This window comes from Callorhinus ursinus, unplaced genomic scaffold (genome assembly GCF_003265705.2).
Source record: "Callorhinus ursinus isolate GAN/ISIS: 27379988/994484 unplaced genomic scaffold, GSC_fseal_2.0 scaffold7, whole genome shotgun sequence".
In the NCBI taxonomy this organism is placed as follows: Eukaryota; Metazoa; Chordata; class Mammalia; order Carnivora; family Otariidae; genus Callorhinus; species Callorhinus ursinus.
Window position 1 is genome coordinate 74,488,181 of NW_027397069.1, and position 15,130 is coordinate 74,503,310.

The following is a 15,130-nucleotide window of genomic DNA, read 5'->3' on the forward strand; positions in this document are numbered from 1 at the left end:
GCTTTCAAAACACTGCTCTGTTCTTACCGCCATTTCTCTCTCTGCCTACTAAGCTGCCTCTTCATGCTCCGCCCCCCGCCCCCACGCAGCCTCCTGCACCCAGCATGTCCCCACCCCCCCCATCTCGGGCCATCGGTCCCTGCCCCCTGCCCTCCCCCCACCATCTTGCCATGTCTCCTGGCATCACCAAGAATATAGACACAAGTTACAGCCAGTGTGCTTTGTCCTACCATAAGGTGGGGATACGGCCAGGAATGGAAAACTGGATTTTAGCATTATGTAATCAGAGGGATATTAAGCACTGAAGTTGTTCCAGTTGCTATGTTAGGTGGGTGATACAACCACAAGTGACGTGGAATTCAGGCCCCACCAGGTTCTCCCAGTCCACAGAGGAGGAGACAGACATATGGATGGACAGATTCGTCTCATGAAAGTCATGGGTGTGTGATGCCCTGTCCCAGGGCTGGTGGCAGCACAGTGGTCAGTTCTGAGTTAGTCTGGAAAAGCGCATGGTTGGGGAAGCCAGGGAGCTCGGTTCCTTCTCAGTGTCTGGGACGAGTACGGATTCTCCAGAGTGGCCGTTGGCTAGCACAGCCAGTCTTTCTGCCCACAACAGCCCCGAGCTTCCTTCTCATCGTCCTGGGGTCTTCCTGCACCCTCACCCCTGTTCTCTCCTGTCTGAGCCACGGGATCTCCTTTGCCATGCTTTCCTACCCCTTATGCCCTCGGCACCCCCTCGGCTCCCACCACCACCCCTTCTGCATTTTGTTGCTTCCTCTCCGCTTGCTTGCCCCTCCCCCGCTCACAGTGCTCAGTGCCCCCTTCCACAGAGTCCCCATTTGCAGCCTCTGCCTGTGCGTCCTTGTCTCCAGGAGGCCGGCCTCTGCCATCCTTCCCGTTTGCCCACAGCTCTGCTGAGCCAGCCAACAGGCACCTTGGCCCTTCCGGTCTCCCGTCCGCTCTGGCCTGTTTGATCTCCCCAGCCTGAGACTGCCTCCAGCTTGCTTACCATCTCTCTGCCCCAAACTGGTCTTCTCACTGCCCCATGTGCCCTGTTGGAAAGCCTCCAGAACCGGGTGGTATCTAGCCCCAGCCTGTGGCTCCGTCTCTGCCGTCTCTAGTGCCCCTGCTGGCTGCCTGCCACTCTGCCCGTTCTCTGCACCCCCGGCCTCTGCTCCGACTGTTCCCCCTGCCAAGAATGCCTTTTCTCTCCTGGGCTCTCCATCTACCCAAATTCGGTCTGTCCTTGGGCAGCCAGGCGTGCCTCCATCTCTTCCACCAACGGTGCCTGGTGCCCCCTCCCTCAGCAGGAGGAATCCGTCTCCTCTGACCCTCATCCCTCATCGCTGACCCTTGTCCGCTGTGTCTCCCATGGTGGTCCCCAGCTTCTGTCTCTTGTTCATCCCAGAGGCCGTTTTAGGGGTTTGTCCTGTGCTGGGCACTGCTCCAGGGGTTCCTTTGGGACCTGGTTTCTCTTTCTCCCACTAGATCAGGAGCCCAAGTGCAAGTTCCCAGCTACCATAGCCAGCACAGGGCATTGAGCAAGCTCTTTATAAATGACTCTGGCAACCCTCCCCTCCTCCAGTGGGGGGCCGGGGTGGGCAGGCCACGCCTTCTCCTTCTCCCGGTTAGCCTGGGGGTCATCTGGGGTTAAAGCTAGGGTCTCTGACTTCAACCGTTCTTCACATTAAGCTGTTCTAGTTTTAGGTTTACCCACAAAGCAGAATCTATCAGTACAATCACAAAAGTCTTCTACAGAGAAGCAGAACTTAAGATTCTTTCAGGTCCACCCTCAGAATTCCAGTGTGTTTGTGACATACCCTAAGTAGCCTACGGTCTAGTGTGTGTGAGGCTTTTGTCATGAGGCACCTGAGGGAGGACATGGGGCCAGCTCTGCTCATTCTGAGACTCGTCTGCAGCACTTGTTGCAGGACCCCAGCAGGCACAGAGGGGCGGATGTCACACGGTCCTGAGCAGGGCGGGAACGCAAGTCCCCGTGTGGCTTTGTTTTAGGATGACAGGCATTAATACCGCCCACTGAAGCATCCATGTGCTTTCCTCCCAGGAGATGGCAGGCAGGGCTCTGAAGCAGACCGGCAGCCGGAGTATCGAAGCTGCTCTGGAGTACATCAGCAAGATGGGCTACCTGGACCCGAGGAACGAACAGATTGTGCGAGTCATTAAGCAGACCTCGCCAGGTGAGCTCAGACCTGCAGCACTGTGGGTGATCAACAAACACTACTCCGTTTGCAGCAAGGGAGGTCCAGTGTGGCCCCAGTCAGCACGTTACCTCTTGGCCGTTGGCCTCACTGCTCTTACTGGTGAGCTGGGCCTGCCCTGCTCTGCATTCGGGCCCTGTCAGGGGAGGCGACAGGTGGCAGATCACGGGACTTACCTGGGTCCTGAAATAGCCTGTGGTACTTTCCAGGGGGCGACAGTTGTATACATGTTTTGTTCTATGAAGATTGAAAAACTCACTGGATATTAAAGTTAGGCAGCCCAGCAGAGTGAGATCTAAAATGTTCTTTTTTACTCTCTTGGGCCTGTGAGGGAGTCTTTGAAAAGGGAGGTTTATTTCATTGACTTTATTTTTTTTTTTTAAAGATTTTATTTATTTATTTGACAGAGAGATAGCAAGAGCAGGAACACAAGCAGGGGGAGTGGGAGAAGGAGAAGCAGGCTCTCTGTGGAGCAGGGAGCCCGATGTGGGACTCGATTCCAGAACCCTGGGATCATAACCTGAGCTGAAGGCAGACGCTTCACGACTGAGCCACCCAGGCGCCCCTTTCATTGACTTTAAAATGCACATTTTCTCACACTGTTGCCACAGAGCAGGCTGACAGGCACCTCTCCGGGCTGGAGGCTGTGGCAGTGGCACTAGGACAGCCCCTCAGTGCCCCCTTGGAAAGGCCAGAGGCACCAGCACCACATGCTCTGCCTCGCTGGCTATCGAATGTTTCTCTCTGATGATGGAGCAGATGGGACAGTGTTTGCTACCTGAGGTCCCTGGGCATGATAAGAGACTTCGGATATTTAGCAAAAAGAGCTTTCCTTATTTTGTGAAAGATCTTTGTAAAACCCACTTCATCTCTTGAGTGAGAAGTTGTATCTTTGTTGTTAAGAGGACACAGGCTCCTGTTTTCTTGTTGATGGAAGATCCTTAAACAACTGCCTGCCGGCTATCCATGTCCAGATTCATAGAGTCCTAGGGTCTGTCTTGGAGCACAGCTCCACAGGGAAACGCAGGCCCGTGTCTGTAAGGACTTCCTTCTGTGTTTGCCTTTGATGTGCGTTTGCTGATGCATCTTCTTAGCCCAGGAAACAGTCCTTGTTTGGCTGTGCTTCTGCACTAGGTCATGTCTGCAGAGGTTCTTGGCTGTGCTGGGTATCCCTGTGAGGGGCCTCGGGTGGGGCGGAGCCTTTGACCCAGAAGATCGCCCGTGTCAGAGGGCCTTCCAGAGGGCCTTGGGTCATTGAAGAGCCTGTGCAGCAGCGTCGGCCCCAAGGACACCGCCAGCGAGAGGGGCCAGAGCCAACTGAGCAGGTTCCCCTCTAATGCCACATCCTTGTTCTTTCCTCCGCAGGAAAGGGCATCGCACCAGCCCCTGTGCCACGGAGGCCAAGCTTTGAAGGAACAGGCGACCCTTTCCCACCCTACCATCAGATGAGTGGAGCCGCCTATGAGGGCAGCAACACGCTGGAGGAGGTGCCTCGTCAGTACATGGACTTTCTTTTTGCCGGAAGCACTCACGGCATGCCTGGCGGCCATCAGCACCAGCCCAAAGGCTATGCTGCAAACATGGAGGCCGCGGGGTTGACCTTCCCAGTGGGCGGCCCTGGGGGCCAAGCCCTCCCACTGCAAGGCCCCCACTACAGGCCACACCTGCTGGTGCCTGGGGAGCCACTGGGCTATGGCATCCAGCGCAGCCCCTCCTTCCAAAACAAGGAGGCAGGAGCATATGCAAACCTTGCTGCCAAGGGCCCAGCCGTGCAGCCGGGGGCTGGCCACGCGTTTCCACCCACGGGAGCGGCGGCAGGGCTGTACGTGCCCCACCCGCACCACAAACAGGCCCACCAGATGCACATGATGGGCTCCCGGGGCCAGGTGTTCACGAGCGACAGCCCCCCGCAGAGTCTGATCACACCCTCCAGAAACAGCCTCAACGTGGACCTGTATGACCTGAGCAGCCCTTCTGTCCAGCAGTGGCAGTCCTCTACCCTGTCCCGCCGTGACTCTCTTCAGAAGCCAGGCCTGGAGGCACCACCCCGCCAGCACGTGGCGTTCCTGCCCGAAGGCCCCGTCCCCAGCAGAACCAACTCCTTCAACAACCACCAGCAGCCAGTGGCTGTGCCCATCCGGGCAGGAGTGCCCAGCAAGACAGAGCCTTCCATGCCCTCCCCCAACACCATCACGGCTGTGACGGCCGCCCACATCCTGCACCCAGTGAAGAGCGTGAGGGTGATGCGGCCCGAGCCGCAGACGGCTGTGGGGCCCTCCCACCCGGCCTGGGTGCCAGCGCCCACCCCTGGGGTGGAGAGTCTGGACTCCAAGGATGAGCACCCTCTGCCCCTGGGGGGCGCCAGTGCATACCCGCTGGACGTGGAGTATGGCAGCCCAGACCTGAGGTGCCCGCCCCCACCGTACCCCAAGCACTTGTTGCTCCGGAGTAAGTCAGAGCAGTACGACGTGGACAGCCTGTGTGTGGGCATGGAGCAGAGCCTCCGAGGCGGCCAGGCTGCCGAGCCTGCCGAGAGGAATGACAAGAGCCACAAAAATGCCAAAGGGGAGAAAGTGGGGAAGGATAAAAAGCAGATTCAGACCTCTCCTGTTCCTGTTCGGAAAAACAGCAGAGATGAAGAGAAGAGGGAATCTCGCATCAAGAGCTACTCGCCGTATGCGTTTAAGTTCTTCATGGAGCAGCATGTGGAAAATGTCATAAAAACCTACCAGCAGAAGGTCAACCGGAGGTTGCAGCTGGAACAGGAAATGGCAAAAGTAATTTCTTATTATATTCTTATCATTTAGCCCTGGCTCTTTCCTAAATTGGTAGTGGGAATTACAGCAGAATTCCTTTTTTGTTTCTGCTTTATGCACCTTTATTACAAATGATTCGTCTCACAGGACGATGGTGCGGTTATAGGGCGAACACCTTGGAGAAATGACAGATGTTTCGGGCTCCCTTGCCCCTTCTCCCTGACTCTGAGGGGAGCAGTGAGCACAGAGCAGGACGCAGCCAACAGGCAGATTTTCAGATCGATTTTTATGGTGTGTCCTTATTTGTTAACAAAATTTGTCAAGTTTTAGTGACTGGTGTTTAAACATTTTGAAAGAGTAGAAACAAAGTTTGAGGTTTTATAAATTGATATGGTGGGATTTATAAAGAAAAATATATCTGGTAATGATCTGTTTATCCTTTAAGTCTATAATTAGCAAATTATATATATATATATTTTAAAGATCGTATTTATTTGTTTGCAAGAGAGACAGAAAGAGCCCAAGCAGGGGGAGGGGCAGAGGCTAGAGGGAGAGGGACAAGCAGGCTCCCTGCCGAGCAAGAAGCCCGATGTGGGGCTCAGTCCAAGGACCCCGGGATCATGATCTGAGCCAAAGGCAGACACTTAACCAACTGAGCCACCCAGGCGCCCCAGCAAATAATATTTTCAATGTACATTAGTTGATACTAATCTGCTAGAGAAGGTATTTCATGAAATGATTTAAATTAAAGTGTTACAGTAAATTTAAATCACACAAAGCCAATCATTTCAAATTCTAAAAACCAAATCTGTGCTCTCGCATTTTCATCGACTTTTCTTTGTTCCCATTTCCCCTGAGCTATTAAATTATTAGATTGTTCTTAGAGTTCCAGGAACTTTGCAGTCCCCCCCCTTTTTTTTTTTTTTACAATTTTTATTTATAGAGGTTTCCTTTAGAGCCTAAAGTCACCTGTTTTGCCTTCCCTTTAGATTCCAGATTTGTGTCTACATAAGCGTATAAAGAACAAAACCAGTTGTTGTGTTGCTTATAGTATACTGGACCCATTCAGTGTTCTTATTTCTATATATTAAGTTAGGACCCTTACGTCTCCCCTCCCACCTATTTCATACCACGGGCTCCTCTAACGTGACTTCCTTGTTTTTCTTCTCCGCAGGCTGGACTCTGTGAAGCTGAGCAGGAACAGATGAGGAAGATCCTCTACCAGAAAGAATCTAATTACAACAGGCTGAAAAGGGCCAAAATGGACAAGTCCATGTTTGTGAAAATCAAAACCCTGGGGATCGGTGCCTTTGGAGAAGTGTGCCTTGCTTGTAAGGTGGACACTCATGCCCTATATGCCATGAAGACCCTGAGGAAGAAGGATGTCCTGAACCGAAATCAGGTGGCCCACGTCAAGGCTGAAAGGGACATCCTGGCTGAGGCGGACAACGAGTGGGTCGTCAAACTCTACTACTCCTTCCAAGACAAGGACAGCCTGTACTTTGTGATGGACTACATCCCAGGGGGGGACATGATGAGCCTGCTGATCCGGATGGAGGTTTTCCCTGAGCACCTGGCCCGGTTCTATATCGCAGAGTTGACTCTGGCCATTGAGAGTGTCCACAAGATGGGCTTCATTCACCGAGACATCAAGCCAGACAACATTTTGATAGATCTTGATGGTCACATCAAACTGACAGACTTTGGCCTCTGCACTGGGTTCAGGTGGACGCACAATTCCAAATACTACCAGAAAGGTATTGTCTCAGACGAGCCACGTCCACCTTCTACATCTAGACAGAACTAAACCATCTAAGGCAACTCTTTCCCATCCGGGTGGCTCCTGATCATTTTGAAATGATCTGTTTTCCATTATTTTATAATTTGGCATGACATCCTTTTCTCCGTGAAGCAGTACTATGATATGTGAAAAAAAAAAAAAGGTTTTTTTTAAATTAATGGATTCAAGTTTTACTATAGTATTTTTAGGACAATAGGCTATGGGGTGTCATGGGACCTTGGTTGGGAACCATCACTCTGCCCTTATAAAATGAGCCTTAAAAAATAAGTCTCACAACCTCCCAAGAGTCCTCTCTTCTAGCTAATGTGAATCTATAGGTATCTCTAAGTACAAGTATAGGTTAACTCCATCTTCTATAGTTTTGCTGGCTATTATGTTACTTATGACTTGGTTTCTTGAAATTGTTATTTTAATACCATGGCTCGGGCTTCTTCTTTTTTTTTTTTTTTAAGTAATCTCTACACCCATTGTGGGGCTTGAACTCACAACTTAGAGATCAAGAGTTGCACATTCTATCGACTGAGCCTCATGCTTCTGTTTTTTAACTCAAAACTAACCCTAAATCATTTAATCCATTCCCATTTTCTGGGATTAGAGTCACTTTCGTTTATATTTTTTAAATCCTCTCATGCTTTTCCATGTTCATCTTGAAACATGTCTTGTCAAACAGGTAATAGACTTTGGCCAGAGTGCTATGCCTGATACCCCCACAGTTACCTGAGCTTTTCTCCCTGTGCATCACACTGTCACCCCACACTGCGCCCAGCTCCTGTCATCGCTTTATCCATCGTTCTTAGTGTTTATGTTACCTCATGACTTGAGTCTCAGACCCAGGAATCATGGGCCACCCCTACAGAGCAGTTGGGGAGGATTCTTTCTCATAACATGTCAGGAGCTGAACTGAATTACCTTCCCCTTTGAAGCTGTGGATTTGTTGCATCATTGAATAGTGGAAATACACTTTGTTTTTTATTCTCTTCTTTCCCTGCCCCTGATTCCTGGGTGAAAGGGAGCCACATCAGACAGGACAGCATGGAGCCCAGCGACCTCTGGGACGACGTATCTAATTGTCGATGTGGAGACAGGCTGAAGACCCTGGAGCAGAGAGCCAGGAAGCAGCACCAGAGGTGTCTGGCACACTCCCTGGTTGGGACCCCAAATTACATTGCGCCAGAAGTGCTCCTCCGAAAAGGTGCGTGCTTCCGGCCACAGCCAGCTGCACGACTGGCAGCCTTCTTGACTTCAAACCTTTGGGGCCAGATGACCTCTCAGAGTCTCTCCAGCTCCAGCTTTCCAAGACTCTGAATGTTCTCATTGTATTTTTGTACTCGTGGAAGCCCGAGAGGAAATTATTTCCCTAACAAACAAGCCTCCAGCATATCTCTCGTCTGTTTTGCAGCTGCCCTTGCTTCTGGGGTGAAAGAGGACACACACACCATTAGACCTGTCTCACTAGCTCCTCCTTTGGCTGGGCTAGATTGGGTATAGGGTGTGGGCTTTCTGTCTAGAACCCAAGAGAATCTCGCCACAACTGGTTTTGACAGAAACAACTCTGAGGGCACAGGGACGCTCATCAGTCTGCCTAAGCCATACATGTTCAGGCTCCTAGCTGCTTGCAGCATATCCAGCTGGTTAGGAAGTATGCCAGAACACAAGTATTATTTCCCTCCCGTTCTCTGCTGTTAGTCCAGAAGTGCTGGAAGGTGAGATTTGGGGACAGTGGTATGCATAAAATTACAAGTGTTCAGTAAAATTGGTCTGTGTGGATGTTCTCTCAAATACACATTTGATTGAGTACAAGAGAAACCTTACAGTGAGTGTGGGGCTCATAGCGACAGTGCAATAAATCCAGAGATCGGTGGTCTGTCTTTTCACATGTGTTGTTTCAAGTCTTTCAAGTCTGTTCAGGTCACTTTTCTTTGTTAGCTGTGGAAATTCAAGGCAAATCACTAAACCACTCAGAGCCACAGGCCTAACAGTAACTACCTTGAGAGGTGGTTGTGAATATCAGCCTCGCTGCCCCAGAAAGGTGTCATTCTCTCCTTCCTCTCCCAGTGGGTGGTGGGAGGTGTCTCCAGCACCCTGACATGTGCCACAGTCCCGGAATGAGGGGTTGGAGTTACCCTGCGGCCTCCAGTGCCGGGCCAGGGCGGGAGGAGGTGGGGTGAGGGGAGAACAGAGCTAGCAAATACTGCTGGCGGGCCTTAAGGCCCAGTTCTGGCTTAGCCAGGATCAGGTGACATCAAGACTGGAGCATGGCTGGGACTGGGCTGCAGAGCTCTGAAGGAAAAGTGGGAGAAAATAAAAGGAAAATGGACCTGTTCTACCGCCTCGGTGAGGCTGGCCCTGTCTGACCGAGCCAGAGGGTGCCCTGCTTCAGCTCCTCTATCTTGGGAGCTCCGTGAGCAAGGGCCTGGCTCAATGAGTGTGTCATACTGTGTCTTATTAGACAGTTGTTTCCTTTGCCAAAGGGCCCCCTTTCCCCTCCTCTTCTCCATATTCCTCAACTTCTTCCAAAACTGACTTGGCAAGCCTCCCCAGGAAGCCCTCGCTGGCAGGTGTAGCACTTTCTGTTTTCCAGTTAGTCCTATTTTAATTGATGTCTCTGTGTGTTCTTTAAGAACTTAAAATCCTGGTTAGTGGTGTTACTAACAATAACAATAGGCTTTTAAAGTTAGAAAGTCTTATTACAGAAGCATCCTGTGTTTGTCACAGACTAATGGTAGAAAGTAAGAGAATACATGACCACTGGCACCAGCCTGGCAGGTGCCCCATCCAGCCTTCTATACTGAGCCACAGGCGCAAGGAGGCGCATTTTATGTAGGTTGGTTTTCTTTTACGTAACATGTATGCTGCTTGAACATGCTTTCCCCCTTAACAGTCAGTTAGCATTTGAGGATTTCATAGAATTCTTCTCTGAGAAGAATACATGCCTGTGTTGGAACTGAGTGAGACTTTGTCTTTCAGGATACACTCAGCTCTGTGACTGGTGGAGTGTTGGCGTGATTCTCTTCGAGATGCTGGTGGGGCAGCCACCCTTTTTGGCCCCTACTCCCACAGAAACCCAGCTGAAGGTAGGAATTAACTAGCCCATGCATCTGCTTGCTGCAAACACACGTGGTTGTCTGATGAACCCATGAATCTCTGGTCGGCATTTGATCTTTCATTCTGAGTAGTGTAGGAGTGTCAGTTGTATATTTTTAAAGTAGTATTATTATGACCTATAGAAAAAGTTTTATTTTAACAAGTAAACCCACAAAGTTAGACCTGTGTTTTGATGTATAGGTATTTCTGAAGTTTTACATGAACCATTGGCCATCTGCCATCTTGAACCGTGAACAGTGAGAAGCAGTAAAGCTGCGCTGTACATCTGGTCTCTGCTGCCACATGCCTCCCTTGCAAAAAATACTGAGAACTTGATGAACTAGACCTGAAGAAATCAGTTATTTCTTTGGATGTTATACTACATTATACACTATCTACATTACTCTTTGCAGATTATCAGCTCTGTGGTCGGGCTAGTTGTACATATTTCTAATATCAATTGGAAATAAATAATTACTCTGTCAATCATTTAATGCTAAATAATTAGTTTTAGAATGAGAGAATGATAGCCATTATTCTCTGAAATAAATGATTCGATTACTTAAGAAGGATTGAATAAAGAATCTGATGAAATCTTTGGAACTTTGAATAGTGCACTTAACCATCAACATAAGTGTTTACTAACAATTCTGTCAAGTACCCATATGTCCCAGAGTCCATGTTAGACCCTAAATTAATAATACCTTATTTAGAAAAACCCTAAATGAAGACTCTGGTAACAATAAAAATGGAATTTGACATTATCTGTATCCTAATTGAATTGCTGAACCATTCTCTAATTTGCCTGCATGATAATAACCCAATGTTTTTATTGTGATAAAATTTACCATTTTAACCATTTTTAATTTTACAGTTCAGTGGCATTGAGTGCATTCACAGTGTTGTACAACTATAACCATTACCTATTTTCAGGTATTTTTATCATCCCAAACAGAAACTGTACCCATTAAGCAGTAACTCCCCATTCCTCCCTCCACCAGACTCTGTAACCTCTCTCCGACTTTCTGTCTCTGTGAAGTTGCCTAGTCTAGAGCCCTCATGAAAGTGTAATACCATATTTGTCCTTTCATGACTGGCTTATTTGACTTAGCATAATGTCTTTGAGGTCCACCCATGCTGTAGCATGTGTCAGAACTTCCTTCCTTTTTAAGGCTGAAGAATATACCAGTGTATGTGTACAGCACATTTATTTATCCATCATCTGGTGATGGTCACTTGGGCTTTTTCTACCTTTTGGAGTGAACATGAGTACGTATAACAAGCATCTGTTGGAGTCCCTGCTTTTATTTTTGCGGTTATGTACCCAGAAGTGGGATGACCAGATCATATGGTCATTCTGTGTTTAACTTTTTGAGGAACCACCAAACTGTTGGCCCCAGTGGCTGCATGATTTTGCATTCCCCTCATCCATGCACAAGGGGCCCAGTTTCTTCACATGCTCATCAACACTTATTTTACTTGTTGTTGTTATTCTAATAGAAGTCATCCTAGTGGGTGTGAGGTGGTATCTCATTGTGGTTTTGATTTGTATTTCCTGATGATAGTGATTGAGCCTCTCTTCGTGTGCTTATTTGACATTTGTACATCTTTGCAGAATGTCTGTTCAAGTCTTTAGCCCTTTTTTAATCAGGTTGTTTTTGTTGTTGAATTGTAGAATATATTCTGGATGTTAATCTCTGATCAAATATATTCTCCCGTTCTGGGGGTTACCTTTCCATTCTGTTAATAGTTTCCTTTGGTGCACAAAAGTTTTAAATTTTGATGAAGTCCATTTTATATATTTTTTGTTTTGTTGCCTGTGCTTTTGGTATCCAAGAAATCATTTTCGAATCCAATGTCATGAAGATTTTCCCCTTTGTTTTCTTCTGTGACTTTTACAGTTTTAGCTTTACTAAAACAACTACTCAAGTTCAAACCAGCCCTCCCACCCATACGCCCACCTGCCTGCATGCCTTACCAATGCCCTGTCACCCCAGCCTGTAGCCTGATAGTTTGGCCTTGCTTTATTCTGATTCTAAGTATAAATAATAGAGAAGTCCCTTAGGTTTTCTCTTCATAGTAGATGCTCTTCATGACACATGTATTTACTGAATATCCCAATGGCTGGTCTGTGCAGTTGACCGTCACGAACATAGGCCAAGGCCATAGGGTCCATCCCCTTTATTCTTCTTTGTGAGGTTGTCTTTTTTTTTTTTTTAAACAAAACCCCAGTTGACCATCTCTTGGCCATAATAAGTGCTGAATGAGAACCATGATGGTTCAATAGAAATCTGTTGTCATAAGCTAAAGAAATGACTCACAGATGATCAGCTATTTCATTTTTATGGAAATCACAAAATTCTTTTGCTGAACTGTATTTCTGATACAGTCTCTTTTGGTCTGTTTGGCTTCATCACCCCCTGCCTCAGGCTGTGAGCCCCCTCCTAACCTGCTCTGGCCTTTGATAGCTGCTCAGCTTTGCAACTGCTGCTCCTAGATCTAGTCTAATTGTTCTCCCATCGTGAAAGTAAAATTATTTAAAAGCCACATCATCACACACTATCTCAGAACTGCCATAAATGGGCCTTAAAATGTGAAAAGAAAGGAAAACTTTGGTTCTGTTGTCTCTTCAGGTGATAAACTGGGAGAACACGCTCCACATTCCAGCCCAGGTCAAGCTGAGCCCCGAGGCCCGGGACCTCATCACCAAACTGTGCTGCGCTGCCGACCACCGGCTGGGGAGGAATGGGGCCGACGACCTGAAGGCCCATCCATTCTTCGGGGCCATTGACTTCTCGAGTGACATCCGGAAGCAGCCGGCCCCCTACGTCCCCAAGATCAGCCACCCCATGGACACCTCAAATTTTGACCCCGTAGATGAAGAAAGCCCTTGGAACGATGCCAGTGAAGATAGCACTAAGGCCTGGGACACACTCACCTCTCCAAATAACAAACACCCTGAGCACGCATTTTATGAATTCACTTTCCGAAGGTTCTTTGATGACAATGGCTATCCCTTTAGGTGCCCAAAGCCTTCGGGAGCAGATGCTTCACAGGCTGAGGACTCTGATTTGGAAAACTCTGATATGGTGGATCAGACTGAAGGTTGCCAGCCAGTGTACGTGTAGACAATGACTTGCCGTCCCCGACACTCTGCTTCTTCAGAGGTCCAGGGGGCCCAGAGCTGGTTTCCTGACAGGCCTGATGGAGAGTCGAGGTCAGCTTTGTTCAAGTTAGTCCGTTGGTTAACTTCACTTGAACTTCTGGTCTTCACCAAAAACCCCCAAAACAAACAAAAAAGCTTTTTTAAAAAGGACTCAAGTCTAGCAGATTCTGGTTGATGGGAGTGGGGGGCAGGTGTCAACATTGCTTTGAATTGGAATTGGCTTTTGAGGACCTTCACTGCATTAAACAATATTTTTGAAAATTTAGTACAGTTTAGAAAGAGCACTTATTTTGTTTATAGCCATTTTTCTTACTAAATTATAGGGATTAACTTTGACAAATCATGCTGCTGTTATTTTCTACATTTGTATTTTATCCATAGCACTTATTCACGTTTAGGAAAAGACATAAAAACTGAAGAACATGTGATAAGAAATCTCTGTGCAATAATGTGTAAAAAAAAAAAAAAGATAACACTGTTCTGATATTACTGATACCATTTTATTCACACAATGGTTTTTGTTTTATATTTTTCCCACATTTCAAAATTGTGATATAATGTTAAAAGCTGCTTTTTTTTTTTTGCTTTTTGCATATTATAGTATACTAGAAAGTGTGAGCAAGGTGATTATGTGGGTGTGATTTCAGATGTCTGGTGTGTAGAGAGTACTGCATGAGCAGGGTTTTTCTATTATAAAATTACCATGTCTTGCCATTCACAGCAGGTTCTGTGAATATGTTTTTACTGAGTATCTTTAAATGAGATGTTCTAGACAGTTTGCTGATAACGTATCGTGTGGGTGACTTCGCTATGATTGTATCCCTTACTGTTTTGTTAAAGAAATGCAGATGTGTAACTGAGAAGTGGTTTTTGTGTGTGTGTCTTGGGTATGATTGGATTCTTTGGGGGGTAAGCTTAAACATTTGTCATATACTAAACTCGTATACATCAAAAGGGATTAATTTAGCTATGCCAAAAAATTTAAGTTACTCGTGGAACTCAGTCCATTCCGCTCATCGGTACGCTATCGCTGGCGTAGCTGATATGTGGAACCCAGCGGCTGCACCCCCGCTGCCGACACACTGCCGGCACCGAGCGGTCTGCCCAACGCCCTTCCTCCTGTCCGCTTAGACGGCGGAGGTGTTCTTACCATGATGAAATCTAATGCTCTATATTTTTTTTTTTTTTGGTGTGCTTTGAAGTATCAGTCTTAACTTGGTTTTAAAAACACACTTTTCTAATCTTTGTAAAACAGCAAGGATTATTCAAAGTGACATTGGAATAAAAAAATAATTAAGCCATACGTATTTTCTTAGAGGTGTAGATGTATATATAACTACATAGATAAACACACAAAATATTCCTTATTTCAAATTAGTATGATTCCTATTTAAAGTGATTTATATCTGAGTAAAAAGTTCAATTCTTTTTTGCTTTTTTAAAAATCTGATGCGTCATATTTTTCATTATATTATTCCACATATTTTTCCTTGAATTTTTTAGCATAATGTATCCATTATTTAGTATATATCTAGGCAACAACACTTAGAAGTTTATCAATGTCTAAACTAAGAAAAAACAAAAAAACCAATTCCTTGTGTACTGGTTTACATTTGTATGAATGGCAAATTCTGAAGTCTGCTGTGCTTGTATCGTGACTGTCAGTATTTCCGCTATTTTATAGTAACGCCCCGTTATTTACAGCGCTCTGACATACTCTCATGTGGTAGGTTCTTTCTCAGGAACTCGATTTAACTATTATTTATTGATATATCATTGCCTTTGAAAAGCTTCTACTGGCACAATTTATTATTAAAAGTTTGAATCCAGATCCTTTGGTGTCGTGTCATACCGGAATTTGTAATTTCCTGCTTGTATCAGTGTGTTTCTCCGGGATCCGTATGCAGCCAGGACTGCCACCTGCTGATGGAAGGCACTATCACGAGAGGGAAGGGAGAGGAGCCTCCTCAGACAGGGTTCTGGCTCAGGGACAAAGGGTCAGGTGTGGGAAGAATGGGTTTTTAGGTTATACACAGAAAGTCCAGGGCAGGGTGAGGTTCTGTGACCTAGCTTCTCTTGCATAAGACGGTGACAAAATACACCT

General features: G+C 47.0%; 1 protein-coding gene across 4 annotated transcripts in view; it reads left to right on the top strand.

The window, feature by feature from the left end:
• The window catches only part of LATS2 (large tumor suppressor kinase 2), a 75,344-nt gene extending 60,487 nt beyond the window's left edge, over positions 1-14,857 (top strand). For 3 of the 4 annotated variants that reach the window (XM_025875201.2, XM_073894794.1, XM_073894795.1), the window contains 6 exons: positions 2,066-2,198; positions 3,585-4,996; positions 6,150-6,732; positions 7,786-7,968; positions 9,744-9,850; positions 12,494-14,857. In XM_025875201.2, the coding sequence (XP_025730986.1) occupies positions 2,066-2,198; positions 3,585-4,996; positions 6,150-6,732; positions 7,786-7,968; positions 9,744-9,850; positions 12,494-12,988 (2,913 nt within the window). In that variant the 3' untranslated portion in view covers positions 12,989-14,857. The remainder of the gene's footprint in view (positions 1-2,065; positions 2,199-3,584; positions 4,997-6,149; positions 6,733-7,785; positions 7,969-9,743; positions 9,851-12,493) is intronic. The other variant, XM_073894796.1, reaches the window with a different exon arrangement.
• Positions 14,858-15,130: the final 273 nt, after the last annotated feature.